Source organism: Tachyglossus aculeatus, chromosome 17 (genome assembly GCF_015852505.1).
Source record: "Tachyglossus aculeatus isolate mTacAcu1 chromosome 17, mTacAcu1.pri, whole genome shotgun sequence".
NCBI classification, from domain to species: domain Eukaryota; kingdom Metazoa; phylum Chordata; class Mammalia; order Monotremata; family Tachyglossidae; genus Tachyglossus; species Tachyglossus aculeatus.
In genome coordinates this window covers 15,855,616-15,880,836 of record NC_052082.1, presented here as the reverse complement: position 1 = coordinate 15,880,836, position 25,221 = coordinate 15,855,616, and the positions used below count along the sequence as shown (strand labels likewise).

The following is a 25,221-nucleotide window of genomic DNA, read 5'->3' as shown; positions in this document are numbered from 1 at the left end:
AGTAATTGCATCTACAGGGAGCACCTTTCTCTTCCCAAACTCCAAAGTGCTTTTTTGCCCATTCTCATGGACCAGGAATCAGGGCTGCAGTCCCAATCAATCAGTTGACCAGTGACGTTTATTGAGTACCTTCTGTGTGCGTAGAACTGTTCTCAGCACTTGGGAGAGGACAATACAGTTGGTAGAAATGATCCCTGTCCTCGAGGAGTTTACAGGGATTGTTAGCAACCTATTATGGGTTTCCCTTTGGGTCTTTGTTAAGCACTTACTCTGTGCCAGGCACCGTACTGAGCACTGGGATAGACGTAAGATAATCAAATTGGGCACAGTTTGTCCCACATGGGGCTCCCAATTTAATCCCCTTTTTACAGATGAGGTAAGAGGTCAGAGAAGTTACGTGACTTGCCTAAGATCACACAGCAGACAAGTGACAGAGCCAGGATTAGAGCCCAGGTCCTCTGACTCTTAGGCCCATGCTAGTTCTACGGGGTCATGTTGCTTCTCAGTTTTTCAGAAGGTTGAATTCACAGATTTCCCCAGTATAAAAAACAAAACAACCACCCACACACAAAACAAAACTGAAGGGCTGAACTCAATAACAGGCTAGGTCTTATAATTTTTTTTAATGGTATTTAAGCACTTACTATGTTCCAAGTACTGTTCGAAGCGCTGGGATAGATACAGGTTAGTCAGGTTGGATACAGTCCATGTCCCACATAGATCCCACAGTCTTCATCCCCATTTCACAGATGAGATAACTGAAGCACAGAGAAGTTCAGTGATTTGCCTACGGTCACAGCCGACAAGAGCTGGGATTATTCATTCAATGGTACTTATTGAGTGCTAGGGAGAGTATAATACAACAATAAACAGATTAAAACCAGTTAGATACAATTGCATCATTCTGGTTGGCAGTTCTTTAGAGAAAATGGTGGTCACTGTGGCCAAAAAGATCAGATCTACAGAAAAATTGACTGTAGGAATGCGAACCTAACCTCTCTCTACACTTCAGTGTAGACTGTCAGTGCCATCTAGGTGGTAAACCTGTCATCCTGGGATCCAACCAGCATGATGCTGGGATTGAAATAGGGAGAACAAAATGACTGTAATGAAGGAGTTTCACCTTTCTGCATGAGCTTTACCAACACTCTTTGAATGTTTTGTAGTTAGTCTAGAGCTTACTATGGTTTGAAGTAAAGCTGTCAAAGTGCCTCAAAGCTTGGAGTTTTATTTATGCCACTTTTCATTTCATTGTCCAGCAAAATCTGACCTGTCTAGTTCTGGGCTTCTGCTTTAATGACATGAGTGTTTTTTGTGCTTGCATTTGAGTCAATCAATCGATCTTTTGTATTTATTGAGTGCTTACTGTGTGCAGAGCTCTGTACTAAGCACCTAGGAGAGTACTATATAACATTGAACTGCAGTGGTCCCAAGTACCAAATGAGAGCAGTTAGGTAATCAAGTCTGTTCTGAATTTCCTTTAGTCCACAGGTGGCAACATTTATTCTCAGATTTTCAGGAGCCTCAGGTGGTACTAATTTCCTTAAGATGGAGTAAAGGCCACACCTGCTTAGTAAAGAATCCTGGGTGCTGGAACTGAACAATTATTATTATTGTAATTAGTATTATTGGCATGCAAACTAAAGTTGGCTTCAGAATGAAGGTGGCTTCTCACAGTATATAGGATACACTTGGACTAACAAAAATATGTGTTAATATTGAGGTGTTGATTAAAGATCAGTTATCTCATGGGGTTGTAGTTTCTTTGCTTTCCTGTGACATTTGAGAAATGCCACATACACCTCTAGACTTTAAGCTTGTTGTGGGCAGGGAACGTCTCTACCAACTGTTGTATTGTAGTGTCCCAAGCACTTAGTTCAGCATTCTGTGCACAGTAAATTTGCAGTAAATATCACTGTTTGATAGATACATCGGGGGCTGAATCTGCAAGAGCCAAGGCTTAACTCTGGTTCCCAAATGTGACCTGGGACAGGATGTTAACAACAATATCAACAGCAACAATATCAGACTCAGTAGCAACCTGGTGCTGGGTTATTTTGGGCTGCAGTTCAGCTTGAAAATGTTGTCAAGAATCTGAGTCCAAGAAGAGAGAGGGTTTTTTTTTAATATGAAACTGAACTTGTGCTCCTTCCTCCTTGGTCCCAGCAACACACTTGCTGGACAGTGACTGCCTGAGGTGACTGAGGTTCTCTGTCCCCCTTTCCTCATCTGCACCTCCACTCTCCCACTCATCCAGTGATAGAGGGATCAAGGAATGGGGCTGATACGCTGACATCAGCATTGTGTCAAGCAGACTAGGTGAGAGGACGAGCAATCCTTGGCATCAAAGGCTTTAGTCTGAGCTGTGAAGTAGTTCTTTTTTATAGTATTTGTTAAGTGCTTACTATGTGCCAGGCACTGTACTAAGCACTGGGGTAGATACAAGCTAATTAGGGTGGATACAGTCAGCATCCCACATGGGGCTCACAGTCTTCGAATCCTGATTTTTCAGATGAGGTAACTGAGGGACAGAGAGGTTAAGTGATTTACCCAAGGTCACACAGCAGACAAATGGCAGTGCCGGGATCGGAACCCTAATACTGGCCTTTCTGTAGCTTTGGGCCCTTAATAGAATGTCTTAAAGGAAAAGTCTCCTTAAATGCATACTTTGCCCCTGCAGACACAGCCAATGCTTTTTAGAGGAGTAGCAGTTTAACTCAAAAAAGTGGGCCCAGACTGTGGGATTGAACAGCTGGCTCTTGTAGAGTTCCTCTGGAAGCTCATGAAGCCGCAATCAATCCGTGATATTTATTGAACACTTACTGTTTGCAGGGCACTGTTCAAAGTGCCTTAGAAATTACTGGCCACAAGGAGCTTTCAATCTAGTGGGAGAGACAGGCATTAAAGTAAATTATAGATAGGCGGCCCAACAGAGAGTGGGAAGTGGATGGGTTAGTGAGGGAAGGCTTCCTGGAGGAGGTGATTTTAGTAGTGCATCTTCAGTGGTGGTCTGTTGGATAAAAAGGAGGAGGGAGAGTGTGAGCAAGGGGTCGATGGTGAGAGCGACACATTTGAGGCAGAGGAGGTTGGTCATTGTTGGAGGTGCAAAGTATATGGGCTGGGTTGTTGTGGGAGAGGAGCCAGGAGAGGTAGGAGGGAGAGAGATGACTGAGTGCCGTAAAACTACGTGCAGCTTTGGGAAGGGTGGTGGCTAGCAGTCAGCCTTGTTTACATCCACAGGACTGTTTGTTCGTCAGATTAGGAGATTAGGAGTAACTGTCAGAGAAATTATTAGAAGGGGAGGTCTGTTTGCAATTACAAACCTTGCCCTGCTGGAACTCCAGCGAAAGCTAATGCAGATCACCCCTGAGAAGCACTGACTTCTGGTTTTAGAGGAAAGTGTTAGCAGGAAAGAGAACTTAATGATTGGTTGGAACTGAAGTTTTCTTTTTTTTGCCATACACACTGTGCTAATTTAATTAGTACATGTATCAGCGGACCACTCCAGCACTGTAAACTCTTTCTCAGAGGATCAGTAGGCTTAGAATGTACCTTTAGGAGGATATCTTTTTGAGTTAGAAGAATTTTTCAGCTGGTAAATGGCTGGATATACTTCTACTATATTGTGCTTTTATCTGGGGAAACGAGCCCATTTGTTAAATTGGCCCAAAGAGACGTAGTAAATTGGTAGTTGAGTTGAAATGGTAGCTCAGGTGTGGATTTATGTCCAGGTTCCTAACCAAGCCCAATATGGTGGGGATGGTAGAGAGTTTCAGTAAAAGGTTAAAAACAAAACAAAATCATGGAAGCTCACTTGGCAGTTGTTACTGGCTACCATCTATGCCTTTTGGCAGGAAGTCTTATGGTCTAAAAAAATTTTTACTACTACAAGCTGTCTTGCAAGAAACATACTGGGACCCCATTCTGTAGGGGAAGCAGCATGACCTAGTGGATAGAGCACTGGGAGTTGGGAGTCAGAAGGACCTGGGCTGTAATCTGGGCTACACCACTTGTCTGCCCTGTGATGACCTTGGTCAAGTCATGTAACTTCTCTCTGCCCAGTTACCTCATCTGTAAAATAGGGATGAAGACTGTGAGCCCCATGTGGGACAGGGACTGTGTCCAACTTGATTAGCTTGTATCTACCCAATGCTTGGAACAGTGCTTGGCACACAATAAGTGCTTAAGAAATACATTCATTGTTATTATTATTATTATTATTAGAGCATCTTTCTGAAGTGCCAGAAGCATTACAGGAGATACTGTACAGGGCCTGCCCATTCCTACAACCTAACTGGTTGACCAACACTTACATTTTAAATTATCCATAATAAGCTTTAAAAATCATTGGAGAAATTGAACAAGAGCATGTTCATTGTCAGCCTGTGTTTGTCAGTTTATTGCTAATGTCTTTTTTCTTCTTTCTTATTAAATGAGGTGAAAGAGAAGAGCCAGGCGTGTGGTGGCAACCCGGAGTCCATAGATGATCTGAGAAGCGCTATTTATTTAGCAGAGGAAGAATGTCCAGGGATCTCAGATGCCATGGTAGCTCATCTTGTACAGAGGCTTCAAAGGTAAGGACCTGTAACTTTGCAATGAGACTTAACTGTGCCTCACATACAAGTCAACAAGTCAGGGAAATGGGTTTGGTTTTTATCTTGAGAGGATTTTACCTCTTAGGATCATTTTTCATCCTGGGAAAAGAAAAGTTTCTGAATGGAATAGAATAGAGTTTGAAACTGTGGATTTCCTCCTGTTTTCTGAAATACTGAGACCACATTGTTGAAACCAAGCAATTTAGAAATGGATGCAGTTCAGTTCTCTAAATCGTGGGTTGGAAATCTGAAGTATTTTATTGACTATATCAGAGAAGCAGCATGGCCTAGTGAAAAGAGCATGGGCCTGAGGCTCAGAAGGACCTTCTGGGTTTTAATCCTGGTTCCGCTACTTATCTGCGACCTTGGGTGCTTCCGTTACCTCATAAATAAAATGGGGATCAAGACTGTGAGCCCTATGTGGGACAGGGACTGTGTCTGACTAGATTTGCTTGTAATAATAATAATAATAATAATAATAATAATAATAATGGCATTTATTAAGTGCTTACTATGTGCAAAGCACTGTTCTAAGTGCTGCGGAGGTTACAAGGTGATCAGGTTGTCCCACGGGGGGCTCACAGTCTTAATCCCCATTTTACAGATGAGGTAACTGAGGCCCAGAGAAGTTAAGTGACTTGCCCAAAGTCACACAGCTGACAATTGGTGGAGCTGGGATTTGAACCCATGACCTCTGACTCCAAAGCCCGTGCTCTTTTCACTGAGCCACGCTGCTTCTCTAAGTATCTACCCCAGCGCTCAGTACAGTGCCTGGCACATAGTAAGCGCTTAACAAATATTATTATTATTATTATCATTATTATTATTAACTGTATTTTAGGGCTTTTGGCCATAAAAACATGTTGTCTCCTTTTTCAGTGCAGAAATTTTAGCATATATAAGCAAGTTAACTAAAATGTCTCATAATTGTTGGAAAAATAGTTCCTTTTATTTAATGATAATATTATGGGTAGATTACAAATCTGTTATGGCTTCCTGAATTAAAGGCAGGTATGCTTTTCGGCTTACTAAATTGCATGAAAAGTCAGTCTCATTATCATTCTGCTCTTGTTTCCCTAGTATCTAAATCATCCAATAACTTCCAGGAGCAACCATCTCTCAATAGGAACTCTTGCTGCATTCATCACCAGGACCACAGATTTTGGTGGTTTAGTAGTATTCACTCAATCAGTGGTATTTATTGAGTGCTTACTGTGTACAGAGCACTGTACTAAGCACTTGAGAGAATACAATGCAGCAGAGTTAGTAAGCAGTAAGCACATTCCCTGTCCTCAAGGAGCTTACAGTCTAGATGAAGAGATACATTAATATAAATGAATACATTGGAACTATGTACTTAAGTGCTGTGGGGCTGAGTTGTAGGGGTGAATAGCAAGTGCTTTAAGGGTACAGGTCCTAGTGCATAGGTGACACAGAGGGAAGAGGGGAAAAGAGCTTAATCATGGAAGGCCTCTCGGAGGAGATGTGGTTTTAATAAGGCTTAGAAGGTGGAGAGAGTTGTGGCCCGTCATATGGGTGGGGAGGGGATTCTAGGTCAAAGGGAGAACAATTAAGGGGTTGGCAGTAAGATAGATGAGGCTTCAGTACAGTGAGTAAATTGGCGTTAGATGTATGAAGTGTGCTGGCTGGGTTGTAGTGAGAAATCAGCAAAGTAGAGATGCAAGCTGATTAAGTGCTTTAAAGTTTCTAAGGACTTTCTTGTTGATGGGTAACTACTGGTGGTTCTTGAGGAGTGGGAAATCATGGACTGAACAATTTTGTAGAACAATGATTCAGGTGGCAGTTTGAAGCAAGGACTGGAATGGGGAGAAACAGGAGGCAGGGAGGTCAGCAAGGAGGCTGAGGCAGTGGCCAAGGTGAGATAAGATAAATGCTTGGATTAGAAGAGTAGCAGTTTGGATGGAGAGGAAAGGGCAGATTTTAGCGGTGTTGTGAAGGTGAAGTGATAGGATTTAGTGACAGATTGATCTTGTGGGTTGAATGAGAGAGGTGAGTTGAGATAGTGCCAAAGTTAAAGGCTTGTGAGACAAGAAGATAGTGTTGTGGTCTACAATGATGGAAAAGACAGGGTTGAGGACAGGGTTTGGGTGGGAAGATGAGGAATTTTGTTTTGGACATATTCAATTTGAGGTGTCGACAGGACATCCAGGGAGAGCTGTGCTGAAGGAAGGAGGAAATGTGAAACTGTATAGGAGGAGAGAGGTCAGGGCTGGAGTGGTAAATTTGGGAATCATTATTAGTAATAGTAATAATGGTTTTTATTAACACTTTCTGTGTACTGAGTGCTGTACTAAGTGCTGGGAAAAAAATACACCCTGATGAAAACAGAGCAGGAAACAGTTCCTCACCTCTCTTCCCTATTGGTGAACAGAAAGCTTGAAGAGTAAATCTTTCCAAGTGCGTGAAGTCTGGGAACATTCTTGCCGTTGAACCTAGAAGATGGAATTGCCAATATATCCCATTGGTTAAGGTGGGCTTGCTATTGCCCCTACTGTAGCTGCCCCCTGAAATTGAAGAATGAAGATCTTGGTGGGGGGCAGATGATCTGTCATCTCCTTGGTGTGGAGGATATGAGATGGTTGAGGTTGTGGCTAGGTTTATCCCCTCTGGACAGGTGGAAGGGACAACCTCTCTCCCTGGGGAGCTGAAGGAAGTTGAGACAAACAAACTCCGTGTGCTTTTGTAGCCACCAAGTGACCCAGGCTTCCAGCTGATTTCTTATCATGAACTGTAGCTAACCATGAAAATCCTGATCTCTATTTTGGCTGTTGGCATTTTTTTTTAATGGCATTTAAGTGCTTAAGTGTGCCACCCGCTGTATTAAGCACTGGGGTAGGTACAGGATAGGTTGGTCACAGTTCTTGTCCCACATAGGGCCCTCAGTCTTTATCCCCATTTTACAGGTGAGGTAACTGAGGCACAGAGATGTGAAGTGACTTACCCACGGTCACACAGCAGACAAGTGCAGAGCCAGGATTAGAATCCAGGTCCTTCTGACACTCCCAGTCCCGTGCTCTATCCACTAGTACACACTGCTTCTCATTTGTATTATTTCTCCATTTCTAGTTTCCAGCTAAACACATCTCTATAGAATCACCATTTCTAGGAACAATGTCTGGAACTGCCCTTCAGATTAGCCTGAGAACCTTTACCATCTTATGATAAAAATTCTTTTTGGTGGTCCACATTTTTTTATTCAGATTTTCCAGGCCCAGTATCCTCTTAACTGCTTACTTTCCCAGCTGCCTTAACAAAGTTAAGTACTTTTTTGATGCCCAAATTACCTTTCGAGGATGTACTTGTTCTTAAAAGTGTAGAAAATGAGTTTCAATCCAATCGTAGTAGTCCCTTCCCCTTTTTCATCTCTGGAGCAGTGTTTTCTTCAAAATGTTTCTCATTGTTTGCTTCAAGTTACTTGGTGGAAACCCTTATCCTGCCCCCACAGGCCTTGACTGATAAAGCTTATTGGGTTTGGATTCCCTCCCCTTCTCCTGTGTGTTTAGTTCAGATAGTCGTTATCACCAAGCAGACTTTCCTGAACATTTCTTCCCCTCCCCATTCTTGCTTTCACAGTTTTTCGTGAACATCCAAGGGCGTCCAGAACTCTTGGGAAGGCCTGGGAGAAGCCCATCCCTCCCCACCACCATCAGTGGCACGCTCTTAGCTTGAGCCGACCCCCAGATCCTACCCCACTGTTCTCAGCCTCATTCTCCCGCTCTCCTCCTCCCTAGCCAAATTGCTAGAGAATGGGGAAGGAATGGAGCTCGTCTGTGACTCAGATGTGGCAGTGGGAGCGAACAGAGGAGGCAACAATGTGGTGTGACACTTCCCAGGGTTGAAAATGATGGGAAAAGAGAGTGGCCCAATAGGTGATGAAGCTAAGAGGAGGTTGGAGATTCCTGGATCTATTGCTCTTCCCCAGGCCCAGCCGACAAACCCCTACCCCCAGCCCCACCTCTCTCTTTCTGTCTCTTCCAGTTTCCATCTATAGCTTTTTCACTAGCTGGTGCATGGCTCAGGCTTATTTTTGAGGGAATAGTTTTAATGCCTTCAAAGTAGCTTGGAAAACCTCAAACTTTCCCACTGATAAAACAAAGCTGTCCTAGACGGTGAGCTTGTTATGGGCCGGGAATGTGTCTATCGTTGTCTTTTACTCTCCCAACTGCATAGTACATTGCTCTGCACACAGTAAGTGCTCAATAAATATGATTGAATGAATGAGTAATTTCTGGAAAAAACAAAATGGCCATTGTTTCTGTTTCTCCCCCCGACCCCCACCCCCCGCAGGTATTCTCTGAGTGGAGGAGACACGCCATCCCACTGAAATTCGGGTTTTAGTTTTGTTTTTCCCTATCCATCCCGTTTTAAAAAAATAAGCCCACGAGGCCATGCTGGGACGACACTGAAGAGGTGTGTGATGCCTGGGCCTCTCGGACGGCCAGGGAACAGGCCACTCCCGGGGTCAGCACGACCCGGAACTCACGGCAGCAGGAGGTCGTCGCGGACTGGACGGGGCTTTCCGCTCCACAAGGCCACAGCTTTATTTTAGAATTAGCATTTTTAATTTTAACTAGAGTGCACCTATTCAAGGGAGATGTCTTTTACAGAACAAATTCCCCAACCCCCAACAGCACCCCCCCAAAACCCAAAATGTATATGTGGAGTTGTGCTAAGATGACTGGAGATATTAAGGACCTCAGGAATCTTGCTTTAAGTTTGAGAAATCCTCTCGGAGGTGGAAAACTGCTCTGTTTGGTTTGTGTACATATTTGCACATAGTGTCCTTTTTACTGAAACCCTTTCTGCGTGAGTAAGGAATAAGTGCAACCAAAATGGTCAAGTGCTTCTGTGGCTAATGGTAGTGGAGTACATACATGACCAGCCATAAATGAGTTCATGCCTTGCTGTGGAATTACGTGACAGGTGACTTAGAATTTATTTTGTATTTGCAGGGTTTGCTAGACATTGAATGATGCTCTCTTATGGAAAAAAGATTTGTACCTTGACAGATGAAAAATTTCCCCTTGGATGCCCAATGGCTTTTTGTACTCATTAGCCCTCCTTCTCTCCCCCCATCCCCCCAGTTATGGTACTAAGTCATTTGTAGTGTTAAAATGTTAATACGTCCCGCCCTGTGATACTTTATTATTTTTAAGATTTTCTGTGCCATTCAGGATTCTAATTTGTTCTAAATTGTGCCATGGCCAACCTGAACCGAGGTGGATGTTTCTAATTTTAGTGTTGTGTCCTGACCAATCTTGTAGTAGAAATCATCATTTGGGACAGTCTCTCCTCCAGTCACATGCAAATACCCAAGTTACCTTAACGCTTTGCAATAGGATTTAGGCAAAGTCAAAGATATCCTAGAAAAGAGTATACTTTGTGCACACAGGGCATGTGTGTTTGGCAGTGAAACTATCCAAAAGACTTTTACTTTGGTGTTTAAAATTTGGATATTCCTTGAGGTAAGTTTCCCAGACAACCTCTCACACTCTGGAAAAAGCAGTTGTTCAATGCTGAAGTATATGTAACACATATCCGGGTGATGGAATACTATTGGCCAAGGATTTCTGGTATCTTAGTTGGGTTTTATTTTATTTTTTTTTAATGGTTGCACAAAGGGTTAGCAAAGCCCAACTTGCTGAGGGCAGAAATCAAGACTTCTGAATCTTCTAGGGGAAGGGATAGTTTAGCTATTGAAATTCAGTCGTTATTTCAGGTGAGGGGGGCGGGTGGTGTCTTATTTTATTAATGCTACATGATTGTCCTGTTTTGATGTTAAATGTCTCATCGGTCCAACTGCTGTCTGAACCAGAAAACCAATATTGCCTGGAAATGGGGACGGAAGAGGAGTATGTCTGAGCCGAGTAGTTTTCAAGTGGATGGGAATCGTTGAAACAAATGGCGAGGTTTGCTTTTAACAATTCAAACTGTGATTTTTATTAGAAATAAAACTCGCTTGACCAATGGGCTCCTTGTTTGAGATAAATATTTGTTTGGGGTCAGTGAAACCCGACTTAATTGTTGACGATAGCTGTGTACTCTTTGTTTATGCACCATTAGAACGAAAGAATCATTTCACTCTGTGGTCCTTGATTCATTCATTCATTCAATCGTATTTATTGAGCGCTTACTGTGTGCAGAGCACTGTACTAAGCGCTTGGGAAGTACAAGTTGGCAACATATGGAGACAGTCCCTACCCAATAGTGGGCTCACAGTCTAGAATGAAATATGAAATAATGATCTGTGTCTAAAGTAATTAATTTCACAATAGCACCTCTGCTGCTACTTTACTCCTTTAAAATGTAAGTGGGCAGCATTTTTAATGCATATGATTCTTTAGGTTTAAAGAAAGGTGAGGACTTTTGCCATTATTTTAATGGGCAGCACTTTTAATGCATATGACTCTTCAGGTTTATAGACAGGTGAGGATCTTTGCCGTATTTTTGAAGTAGATGGCAACAGATCATCAAAAACCTGAAATTGCTGGAGCAGTTTCACCCATTGGTCTGTTTCACCGATCGGTTTGAAATGGACTTTTTGTATCAACTTCCAGCTGATGGTAGACCTCAGTTATATTTATAGCTGGATAGATGTAATCTCTTTGCTGATGGAGAAAACAGTTGTCAGAAATGTTACATTCCTCTGGCCCTCCTTCCAGGTGAGACTGCCTGGGAAAAGGCAGCATTTGAAGAAACTGGGAAGGGAATGTACAATATACAACATAACTATACAATATAGTATAATAGAACTCCCCAACAGTGCTTGGTACAGGGTAGATACTCAAATATTATTGAATGGATGACTTATTAAGCATAGGCACTGGATGAGGGGCAATACAGACCCCTGAAAAAAATAATTTTTGTAAATTGTATGTATGGGGTGGGGGTGTGTGTGTGTTTGTTTTGGGGCATGGAAGGGAGGAGCAAGTAAGGTTAACCGGAGCCAGTGGTAATAATCTGTAGCAGCCACCCAGGGGATTGGTGGGCAGGAGATGTTGGGGCATAAAGGTGCTGCATTTTTTGTCTTGTAGCTTTGCCCCCCCCCTCCCCCCAATGCTGGCAGGCCTCCAACCTGTAGGTGGAAGAAACTTTACAGCAGTGAAAGTTGAGAGCCATTTGGGGCTCTCCGGGGGGCCTCCAATCAGCCTGTGTAAAGCTGTACCAGGCATAAGTGATTGCATTTTCTTCCTCCTAAATGGGAAAATTCCAGGCTTCTACCCCTAGCTGTTAAGAGGTGACTGTAGGAGTGTCTAGCTCTCTCCCACTAGGCCTTGGCTTATGGCCATTTCGTTGGGGAGTGAGAATGCCTTATTCTTGGCAGGAACGTGGCTGTTGGTGCAAATTAAAATGTATGACTCAAGACAAGGATAATTGGGGTGGACTTGGCCTTGTGGCATAGGGTTAAGGATGACTTACTTTCTCAAACTAGTGTGTATCCATTTTCACTGGTCATGTCTTTAAGATGTTCATCTTCTTGCTCCATGGAGTCATATGAATCCCATACCCTGCCCCCTCCCCAACCTCATCTGAAACCCACATCCTACCAGCCCTTTCCCTCTCCAACTGCAAGGAGACCAACTGCGAGGAGACAAAGAATACGTGTTTCACGCCTGAAAACTGCAGTCTGCTCCATTGTGGTGTGAGGTATTTTATTCCCTTTTATGGTTAGCAGTACTTAAAACCGTTTTGTACATGTAAGGCGGCACGTGATTAACAAGTCTTATTTACTATGAAAAGAGCAGTTTCCATGGTCTTCAAAGCCAGTCTCAGCCCCATACAGTCTGTGTTCCTGGAAAAGGATCTTAGGCGGGTCACTGGTGTTGGGGTGGTGGGGAGAAGTGGGTGGGATGAGTCTGCTCCTATGCACTTTTGTATGGCCTTAAACAGGGAGGACTAACTCCATGGAAGGAGCCTGCTTTGAGGGGTCAGGGGGGTAAGCGGCCCGTTCCAGTGGGCAGGAAGATCTCGGGGGCCACTGTGCCTGTGTTGATTTGTACCCGATCCCCTGGGGTGGCTAACAGAGTCCCCGTGCTATTGAGTACTACGGTTCTTCTCCAGGACCAGGGGAATAATTTGTATAGAGAGACAGTCACAATATATACTACTAGAGAACGCGCAGTGGGAAACAAACAGGTGCACTGGGATATAGGTAAGTGGGTACAACAGTGATAGCCTGGGGGAGGGGGGACATCATGGGGATAAGTACCACCACTTGCTCATCTATCTGCATCCACTTTTAGCCAACAAGAGACATTCTTCATTAATGGAACGTGTCACAAATGGCCAGGGCTAATGACATACAAGGTTTTCTTCCATGCTTGTGAAACAAAGAGCAAAACACCACAGTGTAATATAATCTTCCCAATGTGTACACCATTCACAGTACATTAATAGCCCAAATCATATTGCACTGGACTTTTGTTTCTTTTTTTTCCCCTTAAAAAAAAAAAAAAAAAACAGCTTGCAAATAATTCACTCTTCAAGACCAGCAGGCAGAAAGTTTGGTCAGCTTGGTTTAAGAAGTGTCGGAGACGTAGCTCCCACTATCCCAAAGTGAGATATTATTTGTGTGCTACAACTGCTTATTCCTGTAACAATAGAAAATTAGTAGGAATTCTGAGATTAATAAAGTATAAAGATTGAAAAACGAAATCTGAAAACAACCTCATCTGCTGTCAGACTGCTTCTGCTGTATCCTACATTGAAAAATCCATATTATATTTAAAAATGGAACAGTCGACAACTCAGTTTTTTCTTTTTTCTCTTTTTCTTTTTTTTTTTTTTTAAAGAAAAGAAGCAATAGCACCCTCCCGCCCCTACATCATGGTAGGTTCATTTCTGTTGATCTGACAAATAACATTTGTACTGCTTTTAAGGTGCAATCTTGGAGGAAGGGAACTGTCACCTGGCATTTTGGCAAGCTATTCAGGACTTTTTTTTTAATACTGGCACAAGCTAAAAAACAGCACACGGAGAATGACAAACGAATACGCCGGCCATGAGGTGCTGCTGGGATGAGACATCAAGAACTGAAAATTGAGGTTAAAAACAGTTCGGCTGAGACAATGTGAGTTGCTGCAAAACCACATTTTGTGTTTTCAATGGGCCAATTTGAGTGTGGATGCTTCGGTTGTTAGGGAGGAAGATTCAGGTGTCCTGTAGCGAAGCAGCAACTGCTGGAAAAATCACCCTAGGTGTTCAGCCATCAGTACACGTGAGACTCCTTGTGACTTAAAATGCGGGTGCGGGAGGCTGAGGTGGTAGCACTCCGGATCACCTCCATCCACCTGTGGGGAGAGAGGGATCGCCCGTGATGCCGATAATGTTTAAGCGATGAGACGGACGGTGTTTCTCTTCAACTCCGTCCACACAATTTTCACCTGACATCATTTGGTGTCTGATGCCCAGTTGGTGTGGCCCTATATACAGTGTCTGGAACCCCCACAGTAGAGAGCTACCTCACCCAGGAAGGAGGTTGTGAGCTCAGGCCTACTGCCGCTGGACCTAAACTGTCCTGAAGCCTTTAAACATGGTAAATGCACGCTACCTCCTGACTCTGTTCTGGTACCCCTTTTGCCTCAAAAAATATTTGGAGGCTTGGGACAGAACAGACCCCTGTGAAATCTTGGGGCAGGGAGAAAAGCTAAAGTCAGAATCCACCTCGATTCGTATTAGCCCCTCATCGACATGCACCTAAATGCTGAATTAATAGCCAGGGATGGGAGAGAGAATGCAGAAGGGAAAGCCAAGTGACATTAGGCCTTAATCCAGAGTTGAAGGTGTTATTATAAAGGTCAAAGTAATGGATGTGCACTTTCCTTGGTTGAAACAAAGATTTAGAAGGCAGGTCCCGCTGGCAAGATTTTCCAAAAAACTCTCCCACATTACAGTGACTTCCTCTCTAACAGCGGACTGCCATTTTGATGAGATTCTTTCTCAGTGAAGTGCTGTCTCATGTCATCTCTGAATATTCATCTCTAACACCACCTATAGCTGATGCAAAGGTCAGCTGAAGACACAGTCTGGAGGAGGTTAAACCCTGCTAAGGGAACCTGACTGCTTGGTGTTTCACAGAGATACCCCAGTACCGAGAAAAGACTTTTGTTCTGCCAAATCTCTTCCAGACCACATACCTTTCAAACGTGTATTCGCTTTCAGCCCTGAAGTAGTACACGTGCGACTTGAAATGCAGCTTGAACACGTAATCTTTGTGAATGTTCTCAGATTCCGAGGGAATGGTGAGCGAGTATCCTAACAAAGGCAGACTGGCTAGAGGATGATTGTCCTGGAAATAATGCATGGAAATGACACTGTAGATACCAGCTGGGGCCAGAGTACCCAGGCATGAGCACTCCCTGGCTAGGATACCCAGATCTCACGAGTCCAGTTGCCAGAGGCTGGAGCTTGAAGAAACAGTGTGGTCTAGTGGATGGAGCATAGGCCTGGGTGTCAGAAGGACCTGGGTTCTAATCCCAGCTCCACCACTTACCTGCTTTGTGACCTTTTTCACTTAACTTCTCTCTGCCTCAGATAACTCACCTGTAAAATGGGGATCGAGACCGTGAGCCCCATGTGGGACTGTCCAACCTGACTACCTTGTATCTATTCAGCACTTAGAACAGGGCCTGGCAAACAGGAAGTGCTTAACACATACCATTAAAAAAGAGAGTATGTGGGATGTGGGGGATCTGCTTCCTTTGACCTCCCCCTTTTTGCCTCGCCTCACGTCAGACTTCAGGCAAAAATGCAAAATGACATTTCTCAGTCCCAGAAATGCCACTGGAGTCCAGGAGAGCTGGAGAAGGCAACGCCTCGACAGCCCCAGGATCAGGACAGAACTAGTGGTTTTGAGGTGTGATGGTTCCCTATCATGAGCAAGGCACTGAAGCCCTTACATTTGACTGATTCCAAGGGTTCAGGCTTGATTTCCTCATCACTTCCAAACCAAGCCAGCTGGCTGAAGGTCCCGCCAGCCCCATGCTGGGGCCTGGCCCCGGCCAGCCTCCCCCTCACAGTCTAACTCCCCGGGCTCACACTTCCCTCCGTCTTTCAGACCCTGCCCACGGGACGGCGGTTCTGCCACTTATGGGAGGCAAAGTTTACCTGGTGTGTTTTGTAGAAGAACAGACAGAAGTTGGTAAACACGACCCACAGCTTCTGCCACCCGTTGCTGTTTTTGAATTTCCTTAGCAAGTTTCCCGATAGCTGATTCTGAAACGGAGAAATGGCCAGTGAGAGAAGAACACAAGGAGGCCCCAAAACCACACCAGACCACCACACCAACAGGGCAAGCGAGCCGAAAGCAGCCCTGTCCTGACTAAAGACCTGTAAGCACTCTCTAATCTGTAAGCTTGTTTTGCGCAGGGAATGTGTCTGTTTTTTGTTATATTGTACTCTCCTAACTGCTTAGTACAGTGCTGTGCACACAGTAAGCGCTCAAATAAGATTGAGTGAACGAAAGCTGCACCCCGAACCTCACTGTGTTTTCCCTATTCTCCATGGTGGAGGAAATTACCTCCGCTCAGGTCCCAGGTGACTTCCCCGGGAGCATTTTGTGAACATTAGCAGGTCTGTCTCCTATACTTTGGCTTAGTAGGAAAAATGGGTCCGCTATTAACCAGTTCTAGATGCAGAAACCCTCAGTTGAACTGGAGAGTCTGTGGGATATAATTATTCGCCTTCAATCAGAGCTCAGCCCAGCCCCTCTTTGAAAAGGAGATCCTAAGTATTTATTATTGTTATTTATTATTATTTAGTTGAGAGAGAAGTCTTGGGAATGTGCCTGGCTTCCCAACTACTCAGGTAAGACCATGGCTGTCTACTGACACCTACTGAAAAGAGCCACAGACCACAGCTACCGCTCAGCACTGGTCCCTGCCTTACTGCCTACAGGTTGCGGGCTGTACAGGTAGGGCCTAAAATCAGCCAATCGGATTTATTGAGTGCTTACTGTGTGCAGAGCACTGTACTAAGCGCTTGGGGGTGGACAATGTAACAATAAACAAACACGGTTCTGAGTGCTTACTGTGTACAGAGCACTATACTAAGCACTTGGGGGTGGACAATGTAACAATAAACAAACACATTCCGAGCCCACCCTAGGGGAAGCTCCTGGCTTCTGCCAGCCCCTGTGGGGTCCATGCCTAACGATAACAGAGGACCTGGATTCTACTCACAGCTCTGCCGCTTGTCTCCTATGTGACCTTGGACCAGTCACTTCACTTCTCCGTGCATCAGTTTCGTTATCTGTAAAGTGGAGATTAAATCCTACCCATGCTTATTTAGACTGTGAGCCCCATGTGACACAGGGATTGTGTCCAATCTCCTCATTTTGTATCTACCGCAGCACTTAGCACGGGGTGTGACACATAGTAAACACTTTCCAAGTACCGTAAAACTTACTCTGTGCTAAACACTATGCTAAGCTCTGAGATAATACTGATGATACTACTTGTTAAGTACTTGTTATTACAGTGCCAGGCACTGTAATAATAATAATAATGGTATTTGTTAAGTGCTTACTACGTGCCATAAACTGTTTTAAGTACTGGGGTAGATACTGTGAGTCCCACATGGGGCTCACAGTCTTAGTCCCCATTTTACAGATCAGGTAACTGAGGCATAGAGAAGTTAAGCAGCTTGCCCAAAGTCACACAGCAACAAGGGGCGGAGCTGGGATTAAAACCCACGTCCTCTGACTCCCAAGCCAATACTCTTTCCACTAAGCCATGCTGCTTCTCTACTGTACTAAGTGCCCGGGTGGATACAAACAAACAGAGTTGGACACAGTCCCTGTGCCATGCAGGGCAAGGTAATAAAATCAGAAAGACTTCATCCCACAAGGAGCTTGTTTTCAGAGGAAGAGCAGGCATTTTAATCCCCATTTTACAGATGCGGTAACTGAGGCCTGAAGAAATGAAATGACTTGTCCGAAGTCACATAGACAGTGGCGGAGCCGGGATTAGAACCCAAATCCTCTGATTCCCAGACACGTGTTTTATCCACTAGGCCATGCTGCTTCCCTGTAATATTGCTTACTCTGTCTAGCCTGTTGCTGTTAGAGGCAAAAGATGAATCAGGCAGGATGCAAAAATCTTCAAATTCCTACAAAATGTAAGCTTTCCTTTCAAATTTAAATGAAGAACTCTAGTAGGGGAGCAAATGCCTCCAAGCTTCCAGAGCATTCCAAATGTTTCATTCAATCATTCACACCAAGTACAGTAGCCAAATGTATTTGGTCATTTGCCTGATTTTGACTCCCAGGCACGGAACCGGGCTAGGCTGCTGCAAAGTCACTTAAAGGGGAAGGGGAGGGGACCAAGGGGGAGAAAAGCATGAAGAAACAGCAGGGTTAGATGAGACTCAGTGAGCATTGAAAGAGTCCAGAGTAAAACCAAAAGACAGGGCTGCACCTATCCATTCCAGCAACCTTTGCAATCAATCAATCAATCAATCATATTTATTGAGCGCTTACTATGTGCAGAGCACTGTACTAAGCGCTTGGGAAGTACAAATTGGCATCACATAGAGACAGTCCCTACCCAACAGTGGGCTCACAGTCTAAAAGGGGGAGAACAGAAATCACACTCATTGTGCTTAGTAACAGCACGAGCTTCTTAATGATGGTCCTGTGGATTTAAATTTGGCTCCTCCTCCCCTGGCCCTGCAGACTGGCTTGCAAATAGATGGGGAAAATGCTCAGCAGTCACAGATCAGAAAAACTCTGCTCCTGCCAGGCCCTGGTGGATAGTCCCATTAGGTTCCTCTTTGAGGCTCACAGCTGTGGCCTGAAGCAAGAGAAGTCACAGTTCACTGCCGTGGTCAGGGAGTTGCAGTGAACTGTGAGGATCCCAGCTCGATGAAGAGGCCAAGCTCAGAGAAAGTCAGGGCCTACAGGATGTACTGTCACTGGAGAGTACTTCCCAAGCGCTTAGTACAGTGCTCTGCACACAGTAAGCGCTCAATAAATACGATTGACAATAAATACGATTGATGATGGAGAGGTGCAGGCAGGCCTGTGGACTGTTTATTGTTATATAGTACTCCCCCAAGCGCTTAGCACAGCGCCCTGCACAAAGTGCTCAATAAAACAACTGAATTGAATGAAAGATAGTGTGGCTTTTGGGCCGATACCTCCACCGCAATGCTAAAATCAATCATCGAGACGCTGGTATTGCGGTGCCAGCAGACGTGGACCATGGTGTTGCCCCGGTGAGGCGACTGCCGCTCGAGCGAGGTGCGCGAAGCACTGAGATCGTCCTCGGACTCCTGGTCGACCACACCTTCGTCGGGAGACTCTGTGGCATGAGGGAGAAAAGCAGATCTCTCTTTACCCGAACACGACACTTTCCCTGGCAAAGCCAGGGGCTGGGAGGGATGAGGAGGAAGAAGCCCATTCAACACGGAGGGATCTTAACCTCGGACCTCTTTCTAGACTGTAAGTTCATTGTGGGCAAGGAGCAGGTCAGCCAACTCTGTTATACCGTACTCTCCCAAGCACTTTGTCCAGTGCTCTGCAAACAGTAAGCGCAAAGCAAATATGATGGATTGAGGTGAGCCTGCATCACCCGGCAAATAGAGGAAAGCCGACCTAGCTTCCTCTTCTCAGCAATCTTTTCCTTATCCTAAAGTGTTCCTGTCCAGGACTCCAGCTTTCCATTCAAGATAGTCCGTTAAAGCTTTCACTCTGGCTCTGGGTCCATGCTGTAGCCTGTAAGCTCGTTATGGGCAGGGGATGTTATACTGTACTCTCCCAAGCGCTTAGCAGGAAGCTCTGCACACAGTAAGTGCTCAATAAATATGATTGACTGACCTGTCTTGGGTTTCCCCGCTCTAGCTCTCAGCTTATCATGTCGCAAGAAGCAAGGTAGAATCTCAAGCCTCACTTCAGAGCATACAGGTGGTCTTCCATAAGGCAGATCTCGGCTCTCCCCATCTTCAAGGCCCCTCTGAAATCAGATTTCCTCCAGGAGGCCTTCCCTGATAAATCTCCTACCTCCTCACCCTATTTTCCTACTAACGGTCACTTCAGCATAACCTAATAATTTGGATACTCACCCCTGACCCCCAGAGCATTTATGGCATGTATCTTTGCGTCCATTTGTTTCCCCAGATGTAGCTTATTTTAGTTCCCATCTTTCCCACTAAACTAAGATTCTTCTAGGCAGGGATCATGTCTACTAATTCTGTATCGATCAATCAATGGTAGTTACTGAGTCCTTTGTGCAAAGCACTGGTCTAAGCATTTCATTCATTCATTCAATCATATTTACTGAGCGCACTCTGTGTGCAGAACATTGTACAAGCATTTGGGAAAGTACGATACAACTTTAAACAGACACATCCCTTGCTCACAATGGGCATACAGACATAAATAAATTGCAGATCTGTACATAAGTGCTGTGGGGCTGGGAAGGGGGATCAATAAAGAAGTGCTCAGGAGAGGGCCATACAACAGAATTAGCACACATGTTCCCTGCCCACAACGAGCTTACAGCTCAAAGGGGGGGGACAGACATAAAATTTCACTCTCTCAAACCCTTAGTACAGGGCTCTGTACAAAGTGGGAACTCTATCATCATCAATCGCATTTATTGAGCGCTTACTGTGTGCAGGGCACTGTACTAAGCGCTTGGGAAGTACAAGTTGGCAACATATAGAGACAGTCCCTACCCAACAGTGGGCTCACAGTCTAAAAGGGGGCAACAGAGAACAAAACCAAACATACTAACAAAATAAAATAGAATAGATATGTACAAGTAAAATAGAGTAACAAATATGTACAAACATATATACATATATACAGGTGCTGTGGGGAAGGGAAGGAGGTAAGATGTGGGGGGATGGAGAGGGGGATGAGGGGGAGAGGAAGGATGGGGCTCAGTCTGGGAAGGCCTCCTGGAGGAGGTGAGCTCTCAGTAGGGCCTTGAAGGGAGGAAGAGAGCTAGCTTGGCGGATGGGCAGAGGGAGGGCATTCCAGGCCCGGGGGAGGACGTGGGCCGGGGGTCAATGGCGGGACAGGCGAGAACAAGGTACGGTGAGGAGATTAGCGGCAGAGGAGCGGAGGGTGCGGGCTGGGCTGGAGAAGGAGAGAAGGGAGGTGATTGATTGATAAATTACTTGAAAAATAGCAACTTTCACTCTAAAGTAGGTCAGGGGTGCCAGATCCAACAAGATGATTGCACTGCTATCAAATTCCAACACTTTCTCCCACTGACAATCTGGGCCAACAGGCTAGCAGAGGGCATTGGGTGGCGACCTGGCCACAGCGCACGGTACTCACTGTTGTCAGGTGGACTACTGGCTAGAACTTCGGGCGAAGGGCCACTGCTTTTCTCCGCCAGGTCAATTGCCATCTGTATGTCCTCAATCCACTTGTCCATCTCCATCTGGGAACTGGAGACGGAGATTTCCGTTTCTAGCAGACCGTCGCACACAAGACTGAAAAGAGTAGCAGGTGGGCTACCGTACTTTACCTTGCGGCTACGATGATGGACTGGCGTTGACCGCGGAGGGTGAGACAGTGAGGAACGCCCCACTCCTCTTCGCTTTCTTCTACCTAAGAGACACAAGTGTACACTCCATTACCAGCCAGGGGTGGCGAAGGATTCCACCACAATAATGAAACAACATAAAACAATATCAACCAATACCAATAGTAGTCCCTTCTGTTCTCAAGGCTGAAATCTTAAGCAAGAGTTTTGCCCAATAGAATCACAATAATAATAATAACTGTGGTATTTCTTAAGCCCTTACTATGGGCCGGGTACTGTTCTAAGCACTGGGGTAGGTACAGGATAATCAGGTTGCACACAGTCCCTGTCCCACATGAGGCTCACATTCTTAACCCCCATTTTACTGGCAAGGTAACAGGCACAGAGAAGTTAAGTGATTTGCCCAAGATCACACAGCAGACAAGTGGCAGAGATGGGACTAGAACCCACGTCCTTCACTCACAGACCCCCGATCCCTGGTCTACTCCACCATGGACTGGATTCAGACTGGCAAGGGACCAGACTAGCTCACTCCCGGCCCACAGCACCTCCCCCGGCCCCGTGGCCGCCCCCACCCAGTACTCACTGTCATGCCGAAGAGGGGGAGTTGGCCGTGGACTTTGAACTGATTCGACGCAGTCAGTCCTCTGCTTGTGTACAGCAAAACATCATTAAACTAAAATCACAAGACAACAGGGTTTAGGCTGCAAGAATTCCATTGGTTTATAGACCCATAGCTTAAAGCAAGGTTCTGAAGGGTCCCGCCACCCACCATGAGATCACGAACACACTGTACATTTGAAAAAGGATTTTCACCTCCACTAACATCATTACATCTCATCAGCAGCATCTGCCCCTTCTACCACAACTTTACCGTTTGGGGCTTAACTAAGCTGGCCCAGTTATTTTAGTCGAAAGCCAGGACACCAAACTTGTTGCCCGGGAAGCCCTTTTCCGCCCCAAGACTCAGCGGGAGAATAGCAAAATGAGAGATTGAAGCTCTTGAGCATTCTGGGAATCTAAACTATTATCACAGAATGCTCTGGGGCCAAAACTGAGCATCGACAGAGCACACTTCAGCCCAGGCATAAAAGTCCAAGCGTGTGAAGTGAACGAGAGTGTCTGGGGCTGGAGTGCGGGGAGTAGTACAAGATGAGCTGACAGTCTGGCCAAATTACTACTCCCAAGACTTTGGCTTTGTTTAATTTCCTATAATTATCTGTACCAAGGCCCAGGAATGAGCTGGCCAAGCCAGCCTACTGGGCAGCCCATGCTTCACCGACCTGCTTAACTGACAGTACCCCGCCAATGACATGACACCATTTAACCCTTCAATAATTCATTCATTCAGTCGTATTTATTGAGCGCTTACTGTGTGCAGAGCACTGTACTAAGCGCTTGGGAAGTACAAGTTGGCAACATATAGAGACGGTCCCTACCCAACAACGGGCTCACAGTCTAGAAGGGGGAGACAGACAACAAAACAAATTAACAAAATAAAATAAATAGAATAGTAAATATGTACAAGTAAAATAAACAGTAATAAATCTGTACAAACATATATACAGGTGCTGTGGGGAGGGGAAAGAGGTAGGGCGGGGGAATGGAGGGGGGAGAGGAAGGAGGAGGCTCAGTCTGGGAAGGCCTCCTGGAGGAGGTGAGCTCTCAGTAGGGCTTTGAAGGGAGGAAGAGAGCTAGCTTGGCGGATGTGCGGAGGGAGGGCATTCCAGGCCCGGGGGAGGATGTGGGCCGGGGGTCGACGGCGGGACAGGCGAGAATGAGGCAAAGTGAGGAGGTGAGCGGCAGAGGAGCGGATGGTGCGGGCCGGGCTGTAGAAGGAAAGAAGGGAGGTGAGGTAGGAGGGGGCAATAATGGGCAACTCATCACTTACCAAAAAGAACATTCGCTGCTGCAGCCCTTTCCCTGAGAGCTTACTCAAGCTGCCCAAACGAATGAACTCCTGCAGGGAAACAGACAGAAACTGGAAGGTCAGGCACTCCTCCGAGAGACTGCTGCTTCCTAAACTCTCCAAGATTTGGAACCTCCCTGATTCTGACTCAGCTCTGGCCCGGGTGGCATTGGGGGGTGGGGGTAAGGAGGAGGGGCTTTCTCTACCCAGAGATGTGGGATGGAAGATGCTCTGAATCCTTCAGGGGAAAGACACCATATAAATCTGTTATTGCCATTTCATAATGGATCAGCTCTTTTAGTCTAAGTTGTGACAGAGGCAAGATGCTTTAAACAATTTCCTCCCTTGTATTCTAAAACCAGTGGAGCCTTAGGGTAAGTTCAGTTCAATCGTATTTATTGAGTCCTTACTGTGTGCAAAGTGAGAGGCAAGGGGTGGGGATTTAGAATTTCTAACTTCTGCATTCTACACTCCCTTTAGACCGACTTTTTGGTGTCCTCGGGGAAGGTACAATTGTGCACAGACTCCATTTCTCCCACCCTAAAAGTGGCACTGTTCTGGTTGCCTCTAATGAACTCAGCTCAGTTTAAATGACAACGTGAAAACTTCTAGGAGTTGCTTTTGAGATTTCAGAATAAAAGAGTAAGAGGCAAAATATAAACCCAAAGCCTCCCCACTGCTATTTTCGGAAACAGTGTTCAAAGAAAAACTGATTTTTGATACGACATCCAAAGTCACCCACAGCCACCTGCCTATGAGTTTAAAACAGCCTAGGAGCCCAACAGTGTTTTAACGCCATGCACGCAGATACCCCAAATACACGGCACAGAAACACGATGTGCCTTCAATCTAGTTGATCGCAGTTTGGACAGGAATGACTGTATTATATTAAACATGAGAACGTCTGAGCTAAGGGGAGGTATTCTTTCCAGCTATTGGAACCTACGATTCCCTTCTCTGCAGCCCTTCTGTGCAGAAGATGATTACCAGTTCTCCTGAAACAGGTGTTTCAGATCACCGGTGCAACTCTACAATGTGGAGGCTCTTACTCCTGGAATATCAGCAACGAGGTCAGCTGGATCAAAATTACCCATCAGTAAACCCGGGGGGAGAGAGGTCTGGAGTGCAACAAATGGAATCTTTTGTGGGTTTTGATCATAACGGTTCCAGTTGCAATAGGAATATTTCTTGCATGGAAAGGAAGGAGAGGAGACTATCATTTTTTTAATGGGATTTGTTACGTGCTTACTGCAAGCCAGGTGCTGTAGTAGATACACGACAATAAGGTTAGACATAGTCCCTGTTCCACAGAGGGCTCAAAGTCTTAATCCCCATTTTACAGAGGAGGTAACTGAGGAGCGAAGTGACTCACCCATGGTCACAAGGCAGGCAACTGGCAGAGCTGGAATTAGAACCCAGCTCCACTGACTCCGAGGCCCATGCTCTTTCCACTAGGCTACACCACTCCTTTGTAGCTCAGAATGGAGTGAAACTGCCAAACCTTATATCCATTCTGAGATACAAATGCACGGCAACCACTGTACCCTGGTTCTTCCTAAAGGCGCTGCTTGAGAATTAAATTTTCCAGACAAAACTCTGTATGGGTCCAGATTCAGTGTTTTCTCCACCGGCAGTATGGCTGTGCTCATAGTCGTGGAAAGAAAGAGATGGATTTTTGAGTTGACATGACAAAAACAGTGTGTATCCATCAATGGTATTTATAGTTTATAGTACTTGTATATTTGAATTAAACAAATAGGTGCCCATCTTGGAAGTTGGAGCAAAAAACATAAATTCATCCTTCACCATTTAAAAGACCACCTCCTAAAATTACATCTCCTCCAAGAGACCTTCACAGACTAAGCTGTTTACTTCCCATATCTGTCCTCCCCTCTAGACTTCAAGCTCATTGTGGGCAGGGAATGTGTCTGCTTATTGTAATACTGCACTCTTTCAAGTGCTTAATACATTGCTCTGCACACCATAAGTGCTCAACAGAAGAGACTGAATGAAAATGAATGAATGTCGGCTATGAACTTGACCGTGGACTGCTTAAGCACTTTGATACTCAACCCAGCCTCATAAAACTTCGGCAAATATTTTTATACTCCACTATTTCCTCCATCCCTAATATATTTTAATGTTTCCCTCTGTAGACTGTAGCCCCCTTACGGGCAGGAATTGTGTCTCCCATTCCTGT

General features: G+C 45.2%; 2 protein-coding genes across 3 annotated transcripts in view; one reads left to right on the top strand and one right to left on the bottom strand.

The window, feature by feature from the left end:
- STK24 (serine/threonine kinase 24) overlaps positions 1-10,666 on the top strand; it is a 106,525-nt gene extending 95,859 nt beyond the window's left edge. Inside the window, exons 10-11 of the mRNA XM_038759194.1 lie at positions 4,438-4,574; positions 8,904-10,666. Of these exons, the coding sequence (XP_038615122.1) occupies positions 4,438-4,574; positions 8,904-8,940 (174 nt within the window). The 3' untranslated portion in view covers positions 8,941-10,666. The remainder of the gene's footprint in view (positions 1-4,437; positions 4,575-8,903) is intronic.
- Positions 10,667-12,251: 1,585 nt separating this feature from the next.
- The window catches only part of FARP1 (FERM, ARH/RhoGEF and pleckstrin domain protein 1), a 254,847-nt gene continuing 241,877 nt past the window's right edge, over positions 12,252-25,221 (bottom strand). For both annotated transcript variants that reach the window (XM_038758862.1, XM_038758863.1), the window contains exons 20-27: positions 23,004-23,072; positions 21,699-21,788; positions 21,095-21,177; positions 20,902-21,014; positions 18,753-18,916; positions 15,723-15,830; positions 14,753-14,904; positions 12,252-13,906 (exon numbers count right to left, since the gene is read on the bottom strand). In XM_038758862.1, the coding sequence (XP_038614790.1) occupies positions 13,825-13,906; positions 14,753-14,904; positions 15,723-15,830; positions 18,753-18,916; positions 20,902-21,014; positions 21,095-21,177; positions 21,699-21,788; positions 23,004-23,072 (861 nt within the window). In that variant the 3' untranslated portion in view covers positions 12,252-13,824. The remainder of the gene's footprint in view (positions 13,907-14,752; positions 14,905-15,722; positions 15,831-18,752; positions 18,917-20,901; positions 21,015-21,094; positions 21,178-21,698; positions 21,789-23,003; positions 23,073-25,221) is intronic.